This window comes from Triticum aestivum, chromosome 5D (genome assembly GCF_018294505.1).
Source record: "Triticum aestivum cultivar Chinese Spring chromosome 5D, IWGSC CS RefSeq v2.1, whole genome shotgun sequence".
NCBI lineage: Eukaryota > Viridiplantae > Streptophyta > Magnoliopsida > Poales > Poaceae > Triticum > Triticum aestivum.
In genome coordinates this window covers 558,899,607-558,919,318 of record NC_057808.1, presented here as the reverse complement: position 1 = coordinate 558,919,318, position 19,712 = coordinate 558,899,607, and the positions used below count along the sequence as shown (strand labels likewise).

General features: G+C 39.4%; 1 protein-coding gene across 1 annotated transcript; it reads left to right on the top strand.

The window, feature by feature from the left end:
- The first annotated feature begins 6,803 nt into the window (after window positions 1–6,803).
- Window positions 6,804–16,604, top strand: LOC123126222 (uncharacterized). Its single transcript, XM_044546601.1, has 7 exons — window positions 6,804–7,017; window positions 10,610–10,696; window positions 10,811–11,056; window positions 11,174–11,341; window positions 14,687–14,740; window positions 14,849–14,995; window positions 16,007–16,604. Exons 1-7 carry the CDS (start codon window positions 6,847–6,849, stop codon window positions 16,373–16,375), a joined length of 1,242 nt encoding a protein of 413 aa, XP_044402536.1. The 5' UTR covers window positions 6,804–6,846; the 3' UTR covers window positions 16,376–16,604.
- Window positions 16,605–19,712: the final 3,108 nt, after the last annotated feature.

Here is a 19,712-nt window from a genome sequence, read left to right as displayed (position 1 = left end):
CTGTGGTGTGGGTAAAGTGCGCTACCTCTGCAGAGTGTGTGTGTTTAATCTATCAATAGCCACGTCCTCGGTCATGGGCACAAGTTCGTACTAGGTCACACCGTTCGATCAACACTCACATGACGGAATGACTTATAGGTGATTTATATGTTGATGTACTTTGAGCAGTAACAATTGGGCAGGATGATGATGATGATGATGTTGGGATGATCTTGAGGATGATCATTCAGTTGTGATGTGGTCACAAGGTGATCATGTGGATGTTCTGTTTGTGATCCGTGAATGATCACCGTTTGGTTACGAGGTAACCCGTTGAACCAAGTGTGGTTCCATTTGTGATCCGTGAATGATCACCGTTTGGTTACGAGGTAACCCGTTGAACCAAGTGTGGTTTCGTTTGTGATCCGTGAACGATCACCATTTGGTTTAGATCACTAGGTGATCGAGATGGTATAATGCTTGGTCGGTTAGCCAAGAGTGAGGTGAATATTGAGATTGGAGATGGTGGTTTATCAGTACTGTATGAGTTCATTGTCATGCATAGTAGTTGCTTCATCATGGTAGCTGTTAATTAATTAACCTGTTAATGCTATGTTGTTGTTTTGCCTTGATGCTTTTGGTTGTTGTGAGTTTGCAAGTACATTCAATGTACTGACCTGGCGTGTCATGCCAGATTGCAGGTGATGCCGTGAATGCTTGATTGCTTGTCGAGGTTTCCGTGCGTGCGAGCTAGATCGTGTTCCAGCCAGAGTCCTGGCGGAGTGGAGTTCACCACCTTCGTTGTTGTTCCGCTGCTAGCATAGAGCAAGTGTAGTATAGCAGGCGAAGTGTCGCCGTGCTGATGTGCTTCTTTGTAACATCAGACCCTTGTATTATTATTCTTGTAATAAGAGATGATTTGTTCTATGTCAAGCAGTGCCGTATTCCAGAGACTTCTCCTCGATCTCTGGGCTGGAATACGGGGCGTTCCGGTTTCTCTGAGCCGGGGTGCTACAGCGTGAAGAAACCTTCAGGTGGCCTCCCACCTCATGTTGGATGACAGGGACGTTGGGAAAAAAGGGACGTCTCATTGACGAGTGGGTCCCATGATTATGGAGGTAGCATGTATGGAGACTCTGTGTTTGCTTGTTGCCCCTCGAGCCTCCATCAGTTTTTGGAGTGCAATCGATAACAATTATGGAAGCTGCTCTTTTGGCTACTCTGCTAGAGTTTCTCTTTTGAGGTTGATGACAATAAGGATGATCCCAAACATCGCTCATCCGGCGATGGGCTGGATCCTAACAAAGTTTCTACCTGGTAGCCAGGATCATGGTCGCAAGGCGTTCACTGATTACCAGTACTTTTTTCTCTTGTCTTTGATGGAGTGGTGTCGCTCCCATATGACACCCGACAGGATACAAAGTTACCAAATATTCATGTCATGCCCCATGGAAAATGTACGTTGTTGTGGTCACCAAAGGACAAAAATAAAGTTGTATATATGCATGCTGGAGGGGATATCGACCTAATGTTCTTTTTTTTAGAATCACCGAAGGGGGGGGGGAGCTCCCCCACCTGAATATATTACTCAAGGGACTGCAGTGGCAGTGAGTACAGAATTACATAGGCACGGTGCAACATGGAGAGAGGTAGGAGCGCCACGAGAAGACGTCCTCCTTGTCTTGTGAACTCACAAGATGATGAGACCAGAGGTCCAAAGCAGAAATAAGGTTCCTCAAGGTTATTACAGAGCTTTGGTCTACAGACCTAAAAACCATGTCATTCCGTGCTGCCCAAGTCATCCAAAGCAAAGCCAAGAGGACCGAAGGCCATGCCGTGGTCGGGAGGTGAGGAGGAGTAGAGATGTCCCAGAGATCTGTGATGTCACTAGAAGGTGGTAGGAACCCCAGCCGTTGCCAAATCCTATTGGCAAGAGGACATGTGATGAAGAGGTGGTTGGAGTCTTCGGTTGTCGTAGCACATCGAGGGCATATGTCTGTAGATTATATGCTTACGTGCAAGGTTAACTCTAGTGTTGAGACGGTCTTTGAAGAGTAACCATGCGAACACTTTGAGTTTCCGAGGAACCTTGGCACTCCATATGAGAGGGGCCATGAGATCGGTCTCTGGCCGAGCCATGAGGACACCGTATGCATGCTTGGTGGAGAAGCAAATGCCATGTCGTAGGAACCGTTGATCTTCCCCCGCCGATGGCACGAAATCCTGCAAAATAGCCAGAAGCGACACAAGCTCTTGTTCTGCCATGAGGGAGAGGCGATTACGGAGGTTAGCTTCAATACCGAAACGCAAAATTTTAGCCACATTAACCAGCTGTAAGGTGGAGTGTGAAAATAGGTGGGGGAAGGTGATGGCGAGGGGTTGAGAGACCAGCCACATGTCTAACCAAAAATAAGTATGTGAACCGCTATTTGTGAGCACGAAGGAAATATTTTGTAGAGTGGTGATTTGCTGTGAGATTGTGGGGCACAGAAAAGAGGTTTGTGGTGGAGGGGATACTAAGGCGTTCGGATGTTGAAGGTCAAGCCACTCAAGCCACTCGACCTAATGTTCTTATCATGATTGTGGTCGCTACATGATTATTAAGTCCACCCATGACATAATCTTCTATATCTAAATAGCTAGCCCGCACTTATTTCTGTCATGCCTCCTCAGCATGCAACATTTATAGGAAAATATCCACTTTAACATGCAACTATAAATAGGAAAACCCACACCTCAACATGCAAATATGCATCATAATTTTCAATCAATTATGCTATTTACATTTAATAAATACTTCACAATTACACAATAATCAATCACAATAAATTATATGTATTTTAGTTTTAGTTTTTAATTTATTACTCCAAATATTCATATTCCATACAACCAAATCTTATTGAAATATATTGCAAAAAATTCCTACAACAACGCGCGGGGTATCATCTAGTTTCTTAAGCTTTGTCACCAGGAAGAGCAGCACACTGATTTAGGTGAAAAATAATTTTACTGGAATAGGCAACCACACAACCTTCCCTGGCCCAACTATGGTGATGGGATAATTCGAGATGATGGTGACGATAGCAATGACATCATGAGTTGTTCATTGCAAAAGCATTTGGCAGACCTCAGAAAGATCCAAACATTGCCCTTGACAACATTGAGCTCGTGGAGCATCCGATTATTTGCCACACACCGCATAAGTATCCGTCTTTGGTTGCGGGTGGATCTCAGGCAGTTGATAAGAAGGCCTAAGATATCCTCTTGGATATAGGACCAAGGTGTAGTCAACGACGACGCCATAGATGTTGCTTGACCAAGCTTCTAGATATGGTCTCTAAAGGAAGAAATAAAGCTTTCGATCACGCTACTTGTTGACGTGCTGAGAACCACAAAAAAAAAATACCGTGCGTACGAGTCCTAATCCAAGAGAGAGATCTGCCTACCGACCTTGCCGTTGCCATCGCCGTGCTTATTGGTGCTCTCATTTACGGTGCTTCGTTTGTATATCTTGGGGGGATGAAGAACATTGGAACAAAAAACCAGTAATATTCTACTTTGTATATTTATAATTTTGTACCTTGAACAAACATGATCGCATGCAAAGAGCTGCTTCCATTTTTCTTATGCTGTAACGACTAATGACTCATCTGTGCCCTGAATCTCGAACGGTCAGGCCAGACTACATTAGCACCCGCAGCTAGCTTGGTCAAGTGATCAAGTCTCGATTATAGCTTAATTAATTGTCATAACGTTATCACATGCAAGTTGGCTAAGTGGAGTGTCTCGCGGGTCGAGGTAATTAGGTAGTTCCCCACGTACTATAATGCTCCTTGCACTTGGTGGTTCCGCACGTACTATACAAGTCTGTAATGCTGCATGCATTTGGTGGTTCCGCACGTGCTGTAATGTTCCATGCACTTGCAGAAAGCCCGTACAAATTGACCACTACTCTCTCTATTTACCGCACCCACCATAATGGCCGCTCCACCCTTGTAAAAAATGTTATCGTTGATTTAACATTTGACTAGCACGTAGTAAGTGTTCTATTTTTTCTTTACTGAAAGGAGGGAAAGACCAGAGAACATGAAAAATTATTAATAAGAAATACAAGAAATACCAGAGAACATGCGGTCTAGGCAAAGTTCTCCAGAGTCCATATTATTCGTTCATTTTATTGGTTGATGCACTCAGCTATTTTTTATGCAAATTTTAAACGTTAGATACGAGAAAATAATGTAAATGCAAGCATAACTACAAGAGAACATGATGACATGACACTCTCATGCTACATAAATCATATTAATGGGCCGCCATCCAAAACGGTTGAACATGGCCTGAACTACCGTCTTCCATTGGTTCTACCCACAGGTCGTGGACTCCTCCGTCTCCACACACTATAGGAAGAATCATACATGGATCCAGCTATGCCTTGAGTTTTATACTTTTATTGGTGATTTGTGAGTGGTCCATTACCTTTTTGGAGGACAAGGAGAAACTTAGTTGGTATATATCATATGAATTGCAATAACAATTAATGTTTGACTATTTTTTGTGCTACAAATCTCTAGTGGTGGTGTGCAGACATCGATTGTGTGCCACTTCACCAAATACGGGCATGGAGGAGAGCATTGTGTTATAATGAATTTGTTAGGGAAGTCCAGAGTGATATAATATCGATTCCAATGTCTAGGATTTGTAGATAAGTGTTACATAGGGACCCGAAACATAAATCTATGGTTAGTCATGCCATCATTATTTTAGTAGATAGCCGGGTCGGTTGATGGGAGTATAATCATAAGAACATGTGAGGACACAGTTTTGCCGCATGTTAGCTTAGGATCTATCCACATGACAATATTCAAACAATCAAACACATGACATCGAGGCAGATAACCCACAACCATTGAAAACAATCTAGTCTTCATAAGAACCTTGGCTGCTTCTGCATTCAACTAACTTTTATTGTTATTTCATTAGTTGCAACCATGCAATCAATCAAATAAATGAATATTGCTTAGTCAGCTTTTGCATCATCCTAGCTATTTTCACAAATCAATTTCTGATGCTACTAGTTGTGTTCGACACTCTTACGCATCGACAAGATCTAATAATTATCCCCTATGCTTGTTTGTATCAGTCCCATAGCTAGGTGCCTTCCCAAAATCGAGTGTCCTGGCCATTATCGACAAATAAGAAGCCTCTACCGGAGAATCCTCCTTGACTCTCGTTAATCCTTTTCTAGAACTATAAATATTTTTGGCTTTGTCATTAATTGGGAAAGTGTATTATAATCTTGGTGCGAAGGAATTATTCCCATATCCATTCGCCTTCTAACAATTTGAATAGACATTTGCCGAGCATACACCTATTATTTATTCCAAGGGCATTGTACAATGGCCCCTTGATTCTTTGGCCTGCATATTCCACTTTGCTAATTGATATTTTTGGTTATGCTAAACACTTTGAGAGAAAAGAATGAACATGTAGCAATTTAATATTTTCCTTACCCATTTAGGTATTTCAGGGGAGGACAACATAAATATCGGTGGGCCAGTGATAATATCATTAGTAAGGATAAGACACACCCTCGTAGGAAGTGAGCTTCCCTTTTCAGCAGCTGAGCTTTTTTCAAACCTGTCCTCAATACCCTTCCACTCCTTATTCAGAAGCTTATAGTGATGGAAAGGGATACCAAGATACTAAAATGGGAGTGATGCAGTTTCACAACCAAGTTCCATATACAAACTCTCAACTTCTTTGGCCTTATCAAAGTAGATGAGCTCGATATTGTGGAAATTGATCTTAAGGCCAAAGAGTTGCTTGACGAGGCATCAAGTTAGTTTCATATTAAATTCCTTGTCCATGTCATCCCATGGACATCTATTTCTAGGGCGATTTCTAAGGGTGGCTGCGGATCTTTCTCTGCATATTCATGGTTTTTAGTAACCCTTGGTTAGATCCGCACTAAAAAAGGACCTCTGGAAATAAAAATAAACCCATATCTCGAAGAAAACTTTATTGACTGGATTTTCTACTCTCGGATGTACTACAGGTTAGCAAAAAGGTTGAAAAAAGTTTATCAAATGAAATCTAAAAAATCTGAAATTTTTCTACGTACATCAAACTTTATCATATGTTTGCGTTTCTTGTCAAGTTTCATCGAAAAATAACATACAAGGAGCTCTCACAAAAAAAATTGCTGCTGAAAGTTTGTGCACTTTTTGAGCAGTCATTTTTTTTATTTTTGGTGAGAGCTGCTCGGATGTTATTTTTAGTTGAACTTTTTCAAGAACCTCACACATCTGGTAATATTTGATGTCCCAAAATTTCAGATTTTTTGCATAATGTTTGATTACATTTTTTCAATTTTTTGCTAACTCGGGTGTACTACACCCGAGAGTAGCCGCTACTTTCGGTATTAATATGTTATATGTACACAAGCCATATACTAATGCATACAAAGCGAATGAATTAATCTAGCTAGATTTAACTTGTGCATCTGTTGAGTCTTTGTTAGCCTATTCCCATTCTATTCTTCCATGGTGTCATACTCCTGTATCCACGTCTGTGCCATGAAAGCTTGGAAACCTGACAGAACGAGGTGTTCAGCTAGCTGCGGCATCCATGTTACCGCTGCCTCCGACTGTCCTAGTAAGTGCTCACACCATTCGAAGCTCTTTCACCATGTGAAGCTTTAACGGCCCCAACTAAAATATACGGTAGCAGGGCCAGGCCGACGTAGACGTCGATCGTCTGCACTCTCGTTCGGCCCTATAAAACGCCGGGACGCTCGGCCTCCTCTCGATCGCACAGCAGCCGAGTCTAGCAGAACCCACACCAACAGGCTTGCAGCTAGCTAGCTCAATGGCGGCGACGCGAGCGTGCTTGGTCGCGCTCGTCGTGGCTCTTACGTTTCTCTTCATGGAGGGCCGGGTGACGGCAGAGCCGACGTCTGCCGGGAGTTTAGTGCAGCGCCGGCGGGAAATGGGAAGCCTCCTAAGGCGTCTCAATAAGCCTCCTATCGCTAGCATTCAGGTACATATGTAGTGGTGCGGCGTACGTTCACGTTCAGTTTTTTTCTGAGAGGATAACACCTGATATATTCATCAACTATCAAGGTAGTACAAAGAACATCAGAAATAAAAAAATACATCTAGATCCGTTGCCCACCTAGTGACGACTAGTAACACTGGAGTGAGCCGAAGGCGCGCCGCCGTCTTCGCCACTCCCTCATCGGAGCTGGGCAAAGCTTGTTGTAGTAGACAACCGAGAAGTCACCATGCTAAAGCCCCATAGGACCAGCACACTAAAAATATCAACCGCCACCGATGCAGGGAAGTGTAGATCAGAAGGATCCAACCTGTAGATATATGAAGACAGTCGAACGAACACATGATCCATGTGGATCCACTAAAGATAAACGCCGACCGAATCACGTGAGGTTCGTCGGAGACAAATATCCACACGCCCTTCGATGATGCTAGAAACACCATAGGGACAGGGACTAGGCGGGAAGAACCTACCATCTCTGAGCAGAACACAAATCCTAACAAAACTTAAAAAAATATGAAAAAATAGAGCCCTCTAGCCGGCAAGGGCAGGGATCCACCACGCCTCCATGGCCCTAAAACCACAGAAGATGATGTAGACCGGAGGCGGCACCAGTGGGAGTCACGAGAAACCCTAGCAAAAGGGTCCTCTTTCTTCCACAAGAAGAGAGAAAACGCAAGACGAGCTGTACGTTCACGTTCAGTTTGATTGTACGATGCAGGTCTTGCTTCTCTGGTGTTGTACGTCGCTCAGCACACATGCATGATTCACCATGCATGTTTAACTAGCTTGCATTTATTTGGTCCTTGTTTATTTGCATGCTTATCACTAGTTTGCGTGTTCTCAGTTGTTTTCGTCGCTCAGTCTCGCAAGCCATGCAGATGCATGCAAAGGAAACGGGAACATTATAGTACGTAGTACGTGCACGCAAAAGTGGTGCATGCAGGTATGGATACCAGTTACCCACCCTGCACGCTAAAGGTGGCTTAGTTATTAATTCTTCTGCAATTATACAATATAAGCGTACTAAAAGGAAGATTCTAAATGCTGAACGCTCTCGCTTCCAGCCATAGATTCCTTTGTGGTTCATAAGCTAGCGGCCACTCCCAATCAAGTTTTTTTTTCTCTCGGCCAGTCTTTTTTGGTAATCAACCGGTTTTACCGGTCCTCTGTTTTTTCGTTACATTTTTTGCTCTCGCTGCCAACGGGACCTACGAAGCAAAATAAGGTAAAATGAGCAGTGGAGCACGGCCGCATAAGCAAGTTCCCTGCTAACCTTAGTACCACAACACACGTTTAGTTACATATAGGGTGCAAATATATTTCTTCCATCCCTTAATTCAAAATTTGTTCTTTCCAGCATTTCCAGGTAGCCGGTTTTACGGTGGCCCAACAGTAAAAACCGAAAATGGGAGAGTGCCTTTAACAGCTTTGCATGACCAATATAAAAATGCGAGAACATTATGAGGACACGGTCTTTACTTCAACACATATTTTGTTTCTTGTCCTAACAATTCAGTTTATCTTGTTTCGGCACTAGCACATCGTGTTTCCTCATTTAATTAGTTGCCATGTCAAAATTTATCCTACGTGGATGTCCATTATTCAATGCCTAAGTCCTAAGACATAACCAAAGATCTATTATGTAACACACATGCAGATAATCATGTACCCTAATGTTAACAAGGAGATGGACCCAAACTTTTGTTACTAAATCCAGAAAGATAATCTATTCATATGTAGATCCAATCATATCAATATGTTGGTCCAAATAAGTTTTGACTTTTGGAAACTCATAGATAGAGTATGTAAATGATCCACCGGAGGAAAAAAGGTAGCCTTGCTTGGCTTTTTAGAGACTAACAGACTTACCCAAATGCTAAAAGGTGCACATGGGCTTTTCATATTCATCGCACATGGTAGACATCACTTCTCTCTACATGGTATGAGGACCAAATAAGAAGACATACAAACAAATTACATGTTGTCATTTCCATGGAAACCTTTTTGCTAAAATTGAAAAATGCATTGCTTCAAAATTGAGTGTCTAAATCAAAATCCGATTTCACCATTGTGTTCCTCATAATGAGGTCTTTGAAACTAGATCTCCATGGGCACGTTATGACAAATATTTTTTTAAACAACTTGCCACAACAAAAACTTTATGGTACAAACATGCATTTCTAACCTAGACTCATAAGCTAAGATTTGTTTTTTAAGGAAAACTAGATCCCACGTTTTGTTTCCAGCAATTTTGGATGTTTATCAGCATGAGATCTTCAAAAGTAGGTTTCTATTTTGTTAGTTCTACCAGAGATAGGTATGGAAGCCACTATGAGTATATATCCATGTATGCTTCTAACTTCACCTCACGCCATAAACTGAATCCCTATCATGAGAGCAAATGTATTTACAAGTTCAGTAGCATGGGTGAGCTTTCTTCTCAATATGGATGTGGTGATTGTTCATAAACTCCTTGAAAATCAGACAGACTTATTTTCAGAGCACCAAGCTTCATGTGTTCTAGGGCTAAGACTACGTTGGTGTAGGTTCCCCTTATCCTTCCTCTGGCATTCGCCAACCGATTTCTAAATGAGTGTAATTTCGATTCTCTTACAAATCTTCAAAAGTAGATTTCATATGGACATGTTCTCGTGGATACATTTAGAAATCAACTTACTGCGATGAAATAAACAGTAAAGGTTCATGGTTAAAAAATATATTTTTATGAATGGGTAGACCATCTGTTTTATGAATTTCATGTCCTAAAATAAAACTTCATGGTTAAAAAATATACTTTTATACAATTTTAAGTGTTTGCCCTATTTACTTCAAATGCGAATTAGGGTGACGAAATAAACTTGTAATAAAAACATTTTTTTTGTATATTATGTCCCTTTAAAGAAATTAGTCTATGCCCTAGGGATCTACAGAAAAATCAACTTTAGTGATATGCAAGAAACTGTTTTTCAGAAACATGATTTTATTTGCCAAATAATGTATTACAAATGATTGACTTATCATTCAAGTAGAAAATTGGTATGAGCTAGAAATCATATTTGCACCACAAAGTTGCTTTTCAAAATTATTTGTCGAAATATGCTCATGCAGGGTGAGTTTGAAAGATCTCGTTGTAAAACACAACAGAGAAAATTGATTTTTATTTGGAGGTTTGGTTTATAAGTAATGCATTTCTGAATATTCAAAACTAATTTGCATGTTAGTAAAGTCATCTATTTGTCGCTCGTTGGCATTTTGTTGTTCTAATTTTGATATGTAGTATGGTATGAGGCGCTCCTGAATTGGGAAAGTGCATGAGCGTTCGTGAGCAGTGTCCAGAGATGTAATCCTATTTTTACTAACATATGGCTTTAATTGAAGAGATGGAATCCTATTCATTTACCAAAATTAAAGGGGCCAAACCAATTGAAATTGCATGCAGTCGAAAAACAAATCCTATTCTACATTACACATCTCCATTCGTAGCATGTAGGAGAGATCTATCATTTTCTAGTTTCCACGCAATATTCTCTACTTTTCCTACATTGTTACAATCACTAATTCTAGAAATTTACAGAGCCCGGATGGTGATGTCATAGACTGTGTGCACATCTCCAAACAGCCTGCGTTCGACCATCCTCTCCTCAAGAACCATACTATACAGGTGACAGTTTGCACATCATTTCCCATTTCATATCACTATAATTGTAGAAAGTTGTAGTGCCCGCTAATATCACACACACATGTATCATGATATCACTCAATTGTCACCTTTCAGATGCGACCTTCTTACAACCCAAGAGGCATGCATCATGACTCCAACATCACAACCCATGCAATCACCCAAATATGGCATCAAAATGGCACGTGCCCTGAGAACACCATACCAATCCGAAGGACCAAGGAGGAGGATCTCCTGAGGGCCAGTTCCATTAGGAGGTTCGGCAAGAAGATGCCTAGGAGCATCCCACACCTCAATCCAACCAATGACACTGACACACCCAATATATTGAGGGGCCACCAGGTGAAAAACACCATATCGTTAATCAAATTCATATGATTAATAATCTTCTTCTTAGATTGTTACTATTGCTATTTTCAAAATTTCTTATTTAACTTTGTTTTCCCTCCCATTGAGAAGCATGCTGTCGCCTCTGCACAATATGACAAGTGCTACGGAACCAAAAGTACCTTCAATTTGTGGAAACCATGGATTGCAAGGGGCAATGACTTTAGCTTAACCCAATTTTGGATCACTGGGGGTTCCTACAATGGCAACAACCTCAATACCATTGAAGCGGGATGGCAGGTGAGACCTCAAAAGGAATAAATATACATACCTTCATAAAAGATCTATTAAACTCTACCTTTTAGCTTCCGTGCATGATATATGTGGGTTTGAAAGGGCCAGAGCGTAAGAATAAGGTAGACTAGATTCTCTATTAATACAATATGTTCTCTTTCTTAAGCTATTCTAGTAGCATTGTTTTTAATACCTAAGGGCATGTTGACAACTTAAAGTGTATATAACTTTTGTATTTATACATGACCATTTCATCAATAGATATTAATAAATATACCTTGTATTAAATTTAATAATTAAAAAGGATATTAAAACACAACTAAATCAAGTTGAATCTCGAGTTCAAAAAAGGATATGAACACACAACTAAATCAATTTGAATCTCGAGTAATCACAATTCATGAGTTGTTAATCTTGAGGAAACCTACCCTGAAAAACAAACAAGTTTCAAACTTATTCATGTCCTAAACAAGTGCTTCTCTTCACATAAGCCATCAAATTGTGGCTCACGAAAGAGAAATTTTGCCTAAAGAAGGGGACACAAATAATTAATCTTGGGGAGACATAACACAAAAAGAAATAAATTCTTCATCCAGTTCATGGATTTCAATATCAGTACAACCCTCATATAGTCCATGGAATTGCAACTCATAGGAGATGAACCTTGACTTTTAGAAGACGAGAACTTGAAATGCCAAACTAGATCATTTCTCACTTAAAAACAGTAATACTCCATGCATTATTCCTCACAAGGCATATTTCCTTCATTACGAATAGGTTTTGACAAATATTTATCCCATTAATATGTCAATTATGTTACAAAAATATAATCATAACTAAATACTTATGAATATTACTCTTAAATATGATTCATGTATTAAAATAATTATTGGCCAAAGCATTGTCAAGACAAAGTAAATAAGCCTAGCAATTTCGAATAGAGGTGGTATGAAAAATGAAAGATCCTCTCAAGAATCAATCAAAGAGAAGTTGAATAAAAGCGATCATCTTGGAGAAGAATATTGATAGGGAATAGATGATTACAAAACTGAATACTACCATAAACACAAAAAAAAAACATAGATGGAATACCCATCAATAATGTATCTTATACTCATATGCATGGTGGGTTCAAAATTGTCAACTTACTCCTAGTAATGAGAGGTATGTTTTGAATCCACAATGTTAATTCTCACGAAATGCACTAGAAAAATTGATAAATTCTAGATATTCCCACTAATAAATTCAAAACATAATACTATTTGTAGAGACACTTGCCATGGGATCATACTCGGTGCCAAACTCCCCATGTATGTTACTATAAATAATAACCTAAAGTGGTCTCATAAATTAAAATATAAGTGACCCACCATTTCCGTTATGAGAATAGTATTAAATCACCCTCTAAATCTACATCCATATTATCCACCTCTTGTATTTAATCTAAAGTAACTCCTAAATAGTCATCTCAGTCAACTACCTTTGCCTTTATTAGAAATAATATGAAATAAACATACAAATTTACATCTACATTACCCACATCTACCATTACAAAGATAATCTTCAATCCCAGGTAGTAGAACAAAGAGGAGCTGCATCTTTTCCTTATTGGAGAGGAATCAAGGTCCATCTCATTAAGGCCGAACATTTAGTCTCGTTCCCGATAATAATAGGGAACATATGTTCTTGTTCTGTTTTTCTTTCTTGCAATTCTGTGAACTTTGAATGCATCATTTCCTCCATTTCTCGGAACTTATCGCGGAATCTAGGCCCACTAGGACTCAGCAGGATTTCTGGAAAATCAAGCTCTCTCAGGGGTGGAAGCCACCCCCCCACTAGTCGATGTTATCACTCTACAGGATTCGACAATGGATTTGTCTTCCTCATCTGCATCTAATTACCCATCTTGAACATTATGTAAAATAGTCTATGCCTCTAAATAAACATCTAAATTATTGATTTGTCCTTATTATTATTAGATACTTCAAAATAACACCATAAAGAATAGTCTAAGTTACCAATCCTTGCCATTATGAAGAGAAAGTTAGCTATATGTACATATTGTTCGAAAATCAAACTCAGTACACTTGCATGTCGTTTCTCACTAGTGGTGGAGCAAGGACGGCGTGAGTATCAGGTTGGGCCTTAGGCCAAACTCGTGTTATATTAACAATGCCAAAAGTTAAATATTCATTTAAGAAATATGGCACGACGACCTAGGCCGCGACCCTGGCAACCCAGATCATGTCTCGGCCCTGTGTCAACATGCAAACCATGCATGCATGTTAGGTAGCTAGGAAATTAACATATCCTTTTTTGTGTTTTGCAATCACTAAAGATATTTCCGTAATGAGTTAGACGGCAACCAACAATCCATGTTAAACTATTAATGTTTTATGTCAAGAAAAATGTTAATTAAGTAAATTTATTATATCTAGACTAAATTGTTATAACATATTTACATTGTAAACACTCAAACTTTATTTTTTAAAGTAGGTGACTTACCATTCTTTGATAGCATAAACACATCTTATCATGCAATGTGTGTTGTCTAAAATGTTAGTTTATACCACTTTACTAATCTAGAGTGGAGTTCAGGACATTATATATTTTCTTAACATTTTGTTGTTTCAACTTAACACATGGACGAATAAAGTTACTATAGATTAAACTACGAATCCAAAATTTGGATTGATGAAATCATGATGGATGGCTACAACAAGAGTTGACATAGCTCAAGCTAAGTTATAAAATTAACAATTGCGAAACACACACAAAGGGGCGCAATGCAAATGAAAAATCCTATATCAATATTATAAAGGGATTTCCTAGATATATAAGAATGGATATGTATGGTGTACATCTAAAGGGACTCAACAGAATGAGCAAGCAACATCACATTGCATCAGCCATCACATGTGCAGAAGGGATAAGATGCAGCTGCCAGTGGAACATAATCAAGACTTTGGATAAAGGATGGAAAAGCGGGATTCCACGGGCATTTCTCATACTGGTGCACTTACTAGCAAGGTGTCACACTATATTTGCATAATCTCAATTGAAGGAAGGGATAAACAAGCTATCTTCGAAGACTTATATTATTTTGTTTTTTCCGTTTGTTGTTGCGAAAGGACAACTGCAATGTCTCTCTCTCTCTCTCTCTCTCTATGTGTGTGTGTGTGTGTGTCTATGAATTATATATCTATCTATGTCGTCCACCTAAAAAAAATCCCATGTGGTCATTCTTAGATATAGATATTATACAAGTCCTATGCATTTTGTAATGGTCTAGTTAGTTGTGCAATATCTTTCATTTTGGCTAATGGCCTTGTGGTCTCTAAATGTTTTCAGGTTTATCCAAATCTATATAGCGATAGCAATACAAGACTATTCATCTACTGGACTGTAAGATAAACATCAATTTATTTTAATTAATACTAATATTGAGACCTTCTCTCCTAAGGTTTGGAATAGTACCAAAATACTAATTTTCTATTGTATGTAATATTGTAGCGTGATGCATATCAATCAACAGGATGTTACAACCTACTGTGCTCAGGCTTCATCCAAACAAGCAATCAGATCACAATTGGCGGCAGTATCTCCCCAATGTCCACCTATGGTGGCACACAATATGACATCGATATTTTAGTTTGGAAGGTAAAAAACACAATAAGCTTTGAAATCATAAATATTTAGTTACGTGCACATAACAATTCAATTAAAATGGTCAAGCTGCTAGTGGAAAGTGAAAATTCACCTATACTTTAACATTACCCCTGATGCGCATGCTCCCTTATACCCAAACGTTCAAATAGGAGTCTCATTTCATTTTATTACATCCACTAGGATTTAAAATTGAGACCTCTCGCTTTGAGTTGCATGCACTGACTAGTTCAAGCCAAAAACTTATGTTCACTTATACTTCAACATTAAGCATACAACATAAAATTCATGAGTGGACATAGAGAATCCATGCCAACCACTTGTTCTTAGGGAAACTATGATTCCTAGCATGTTTTGGCTCAATAATGGAGTAGAGGTTGTCCCATGCACGTCTCATATTTGTCTGCCAAAGCAATGATGTCAAGCTGGCTATTGAACAAGGGGCTCTTTCAAGTTACTCCCCTTACCCAGTTAGAGTTGGGAAAAATATATATGTTCCACATATTTTAACTAGGGTATAGTAGTTAAGACATTCTAATATTATATTGACTCGCAACTAATGACAACACATCATATGAACTTTTATGGAAAGCCTGCCCCACCACATGATCCTCTAGTACCATAGAAGGACGATTTTTTTACCCTAGATGCATTCTTGCATGCATCGTCAAGATCACGTCTCGTTCATGTACATGCACAATTACATAGAAGGTTAGTCCTTCTCTTTCCTGTTTGATTGGTCGACTCGATTTTGTTAGAACTCAAGTAAGGAACATATTGTTACCATGCAAGTCTTTTACATCGCAAATCGATTACTCAATACACCTATAATCCATGTCATATTTGAGCTCAGTACAAAAAACACTCATCCTTGTCAGCTCACCCTAGCCCATTAATGTTCCCTTTTTGGCCATTGTTTTGGCACTTAAGGGATTTAAAATATATTGGCGGGTCATAATTAATCATGTTTGTTATATTCTCTAGTAAGCTAATTTTGGCTTGCAGGACCAAGCGGGGGGCAATTGGTGGCTGCAAGTGGGAGGCGATTATGTGGGGTATTGGCCATCATCCATCTTCTCCTACTTGGCAGATAGTGCCTCTACCATCATGTGGGGCGGCGAGGTATTTTCACCTGATGCCGGCCAAACATCCACACATATGGGCAGTGGACACTTCCCAAATGAAGGGTTCGGTAAGGCGAGTCACATCAAGAACATTCAAGTGGTAGATTCGTCCAACTGTCTCAATCCCACAAGTGATGTGGGCTTCATAACTGAGCAGAACAACTGTTATAACGTGCAAAGTGACACCTATGGCGACTGGGGCACTTACATCTACTATGGTGGCCCTGGCAATAACCATAACTGCCCATGACGGGTTCCAGTTTAGTAATATAATGCTTAATGCATTACTTTTGGCCCAATATGCATAGCTAGGGTCAGTACTAATGCAAAAATATGGGCTATCAAGTATGTTGTAATGCTCACTTGTTGTGTGTATGGCCGCATTAATAAGAGGCGTGATCAAGCTTTATAAGCTCAGAATATATGTATTCATATTTCACCGCATGATTGGAAATATATGGAATAAGCAGTTTTTATCATTTGTAGTTATAATTATATAGGCACTGCAACTAAATATTCTATATTGATAACAGTTTTTGTAAGGATAAGCATATTTACATCCATGAGTAGAGACACTAGCAACAAGATTTTTTGGAGCTCAAAATATTTTTTCAGCAAAGAAATAAATATGATTATATTTATCACTAGACCTTAAAGATACATTAAGAAAATAATATTGACCAAGAAAATTTCTCTCTCTCAATGCAACTAATATTTCCAAATGGGGACGTGTTCGTTTATAATTAAGCATTTTTTCTTCTCCATGGACTGAGTTTCTGCTAAACTAGAAAATATATTTTATCATTCTACATGGAGCAATGCGATCTTGAGGAAGCTTTCTACTCTTAATAGACAATGCCCTCGCATTTGCGAGGCCTACTAGTCTAGTTTTTTTTCCTAAAACAACTAGTGAGTTATATGAAGACAATATATATTCTAGTTCGTTACTATAAAATTTCTATGTGGGAATTACTAGATTTCTACTTTTGACAACTAAAACAAAAATTCTAGCGTTGGACCACTTGGAGTCCATAATACCAACTTCACAATGTTTGAATGCTTAGTCTTGTCGATGCAAGGAAAAAGGTCTATCTGGGTTGTGCAATGGTCATATAGAGAGAATAAACCTTGCTTATTGATGCCCTTTAAAACCGATTTCGATAGCAGAAAGTTTTCGTACCTTTTTTGCAAGGAGTGACCCCTGAGTTATCAAAACCATGAGAGGATGTCCACTACGATAGTGGCTCTAACAAGCTTTTGCGAAAGAATACATTCTAGTTTTGTAACCGGACCTTAACAACCTTACGGGTGTAAACACTTAGAATTAAAACATGGATGGGTATGCGGACTTGATTCTTACAACCATATATTTGCGCTAGGGATCATCATGGTATTGATTTGTGTTAAGACACCTGTTAAGATGTGCTCGTCCAGGATGCAGTGGGGATGTGTCAAAATTACGTCTTGACCTGTGCATACCTGCATCAAAAGTCAGTTGTCCAACCGCATGCCCTTACCATCGTGCAGGGTTACCTCGGTTATGAAGAATACTAGATGACCCATTGCGTCAATTAGCACAGAGACCAACTGCAATCTGCACGTTAATCAAACTATATGAAACATAAAATGAAAGATAAGTGAACTATTTGAAGGACAAACTATCAAAGCATCACTCGAAAGTTAAACGAACTATTTGAAACATAAAGCGGAAGTTAAGTGAATCGACCAACTATAGGCCGGACGTTAAAGAAACTACTTGAAGGTTTATTAGAAGGGATAATTAGATTTATGCCCCTAGTTGTGTCCCACTCGTCTGTTTTACCCCTAATTCCCAAAAGTCACCGGTTCTGTCCATGTCACTTTGCTCCTCTTATGCTTTTGCCCTTTGCCGTTTGACTGTCAGTTTGAAAACTTCATAACTAATTCATACTAAATCAGAAAAATGCAAATAAGATACCAAAATGTTCAGAAAAACATCACCTATATGTCAGTGTCATTTGCATTCATGAAAAAGGTGTTGGAAAGTGCACATCCGAGTTTTAGCTCTTTTGATACCACCATGAATAGTAAACTCTAAAAAATTCAAAAAATATATGCTGGCAAAAAACGACAAATGTTCTAAGTGCTTGCCAAGTTTCATTAGGGAACGACATTCGTGGAAGTCGTGGCAAGAAAATAATCTATTTTGGAGTGCTGATTGTTTTTTTTGCCGCGGCACCCACGGATGTTATTCCCTGATGAAACTTGGCAGGCACTTAAAACATTTTTCATTCTTTGCCACCAATTTTTTTTTGAATTTTTTTGAACTTTTTTAGATTTTACTATTCATGGTGGTAGCATAAGAGCAAAAACTCGGATGGGCACTTTCCAACACTTTTTTCATGAATGCAAATGACACTGACATATAGGTGATGTTCTTCTGAACATTTTGGTATCTTATTTGCATTTTTCTGATTTAGTATGAATTAGTTATGAAGTTTTCAAACTGACGGTCAAACGGTCAAAGGGCAAAAGCATAAGAGGAGCAAAGTGACTTGGACAGAACCGGTGACTTTTGGGAATTAGGGGTAAAACAGACGAGTGGGACACAACTAGGGGCATAAATCTAATTATCCCTTATTAGAAACGTGAAAAGGAATTTAAATGAACTACTGGAAGGATGTTTATTTTGAATGGTCTGAAAACCATTATGCTTCCGGGTAGACTACCATGTCCAAGTACCGCGAAACTTAGCCCATGTAGAAAATTTGTTTTCTTTGTCATAAGGGTATCCCCTTCCTTCAGTGGGTTTCGCTGCCATAGCAACACCTCTGGAGGCAGCTCGGTTGGGCAAGCCGGCAATACCACACGCATTCCAAAATAGGGGTAGATGCTCGAACCAAACCATCTGACCAGGCTAAATGGCATAAAAAAGAAGGGCATGCATTCACGTAAATGCCATAGAGGCATGGCCAGGAATGTCAACATACACTACAGACATAATTTCACTGTAAAAATCAATGCTCTTAACAAGCATATCATCATCACTTTAATCATAAAGATTATCATGTTTATTCCAATCATACAAGCCAGGCTGGAAACAAGCTAGTCGAGAACAAGAAAAAGGCCGGCCAACCACAACACCAGACACCAATGTCCCTGCAAAAACAAGAAAACCTTAGACCGAACGGCCATGGAGGCACATAACGACCGCAATGCGAGTCGACCAGACCCCACGATGTTCAAAGCAAGAGTACATAAGCTGAACCTCACCAACTGATCAGGCTAAGCGACACTGAAAAGTAGGACAAACATTCACAGACATGCTAGATGGGCAGGGCCAGGAGCGGTAACAGGGACTACATAAATAGTGCCACAATAAAAAGCAATAACTTCATCACTTGAATCATAAAGATAAGTGGCCTAACCGCCCTTTCTAGCCATACTTTCCCTGGTCATTTGCAGTAGTCCTGCACCATGAGTCATTGCCATGATCATTGATACTGCAGATGATCCACTGTCACTAGTAGAAAAAGGGTCATCTGTCTCGGTTGGTAAGGGCCTTTTGTCCCGGTTGTTGAACCGGGACTAAAGGGTCGTTACTAATG